The sequence below is a fragment of the Cyprinodon variegatus genome, unplaced genomic scaffold (genome assembly GCF_000732505.1).
Source record: "Cyprinodon variegatus isolate N-32 unplaced genomic scaffold, C_variegatus-1.0 Scaffold209, whole genome shotgun sequence".
Classification (NCBI taxonomy): domain Eukaryota; kingdom Metazoa; phylum Chordata; class Actinopteri; order Cyprinodontiformes; family Cyprinodontidae; genus Cyprinodon; species Cyprinodon variegatus.
In genome coordinates this window covers 1-1881 of record NW_015150662.1, presented here as the reverse complement: position 1 = coordinate 1881, position 1881 = coordinate 1, and the positions used below count along the sequence as shown (strand labels likewise).

General features: G+C 37.2%; 1 protein-coding gene across 2 annotated transcripts in view; it reads right to left on the bottom strand.

Annotated features, from left to right (window-relative positions):
• The window catches only part of LOC107088187, a 14074-nt gene extending 12466 nt beyond the window's left edge, over nt 1–1608 (bottom strand). For both annotated transcript variants that reach the window (XM_015380199.1, XM_015380200.1), the window contains exon 1: nt 1491–1608. In XM_015380199.1, the coding sequence (XP_015235685.1) occupies nt 1491–1504 (14 nt within the window). In that variant the 5' untranslated portion in view covers nt 1505–1608. The remainder of the gene's footprint in view (nt 1–1490) is intronic.
• Between the last annotated feature and the right edge of the window lie 273 nt (nt 1609–1881).

Genomic DNA, 1881 nt, shown 5'->3' with positions numbered 1-1881 from the left:
AACCTCCACCCAACCTTGACAGCAGGAGGGTTTGTCAGCCTTTTAACCATGTTAAAATAAAGCATAAGCATTCTTTATAGTCTTGCTGAGGATCAAGGAATAATATTCTTTTGCATTTTTTTTGTTTTGAATTGTATCTATGACTTTATCTAGATGTTACAGTGAATCTGGAGACCAGACTTTTTTTCAACACTCCCTTTTTTAACTTCTTCACTGAGGCTTTAACAACCTTCACTTTGAGTGGAGAAATTTGAATCAATGATGTCAGGCATTTTTTAAACAAAGTGGTTGAATGGTTCAGCAGCATCATCCATAAAGATGACTTTTCTTATTATATCTCTTTGACTAACCAATTCATTTTAAACCATGCTTTCTAAAGTAACAGAGAAGTGGTCAGACAGGCCAACATCAGTTACAGACACTTTGGAAATGTTTAGACTCTACGGTAGTTAAATATGGAAATCCTCAGGGTTGTCCAGTGGAATGTTGAAGTCTCACACAATAACAGCTGTAATAAACACATATCACAGGAGCATGGTATTTGACTGAGAGGCGAGCATTTAAATGAAAGTTTGCACAGAAGCACCTTTTTTTTCACTGTAGTGAATCATTAAACAAAACAGCCACTAATCCACATGTCCTTTGCTATCTGCTCTCATAATAAAAAGCCTGGAGGCGTCCGCTCTATCAGGACAGGTTCTTTATTCATTTCATGCAACCATGTTTCAGTTCAACTACAACCCTAATAATATGATTAAGGTGAGGAATTAAATCAGGATATAAAAATTAATGTCATCTAAGGTTTGGTGGTTGATATGAGCTCTTTAGGTGGTTTCTTTAGACAGTTTATGACTTGTTTTTATTATCCTTTTAGGCTCGTTCCCTCTGCCCTGTAGTGGCACACAGATTTCGCAACCATTTCCCATCAGGGGCCCAGACCCTTCCAGGAAATGATCACTTCTGATTGAGAAATGATACACAATGATGCTATTTAGTAATAACTGATACCATATTCAATAATTGCAACTCATAATCCATGTTTCCCAGCAAATAGAGAGCAGGAATCATCCATGAAACAGGTCCTTGTCTTAACATGTAAAAAACCAGTTTCTAAACAGCACATGTTTAAACTCAGCCTGGACTTCCCCATTATTTCAATCCTCTAAAGAATGAGTCAACCTAAGCTTCCAGACAGATTTAAGGAAAATGTTTTAATGGTTTTTAAAGCTTATTTCAAATAGTAATTCCCATTCCTTCACAGTGCAGTCTGGTTTGTTTTTCCACCAAATTGTTGCTAACAAACAGCCTTTCTATCTCTATTTTTGCTGAGCTGATGTCGGTTAAACAGCTGTCAGCGCTCATAACATAATAATAATAAGAGGAAAATCGGTTATAACACGGTAATAAATAGGAAAATCAACGGTTCAGCCCCATATTTATTCAATAAGCCGCCGCCGCGGTGACAGAAATGTGAAAGTAAAGATGCTGACCTTATCTCGTCCATTTCCCTGTGGAAGAACCGGGAGGTTACATTCCTGCTACCTGTTCAAGCTTCAAGCTCTCCTGCTGCTTCAACATCCACTGGAAAACTCTTCTTTAAAGGTTTCGCTTTTGTGTTTGTCCTTCCTCTGCAGCTCACAGCTGCTGCTGCCCTCTAGAGGACAAACTAAAGAAGTGCATTTTCTATGAGAGGCATTTTTTTTTAAAGTGAATTGAACCCTTTTTAAAACAAGTTACCATTTTTGAACATTTGCCTTAGAAACACAAGATCTACACTGTGTGCAGAATTATTAGGCAAGTTGAATTTTTGATGATTATTTTTATTATTGGGCCACAATTGTGTTCTCAATCAACCCAAAAGACTCCTTAATATCAAAGTTT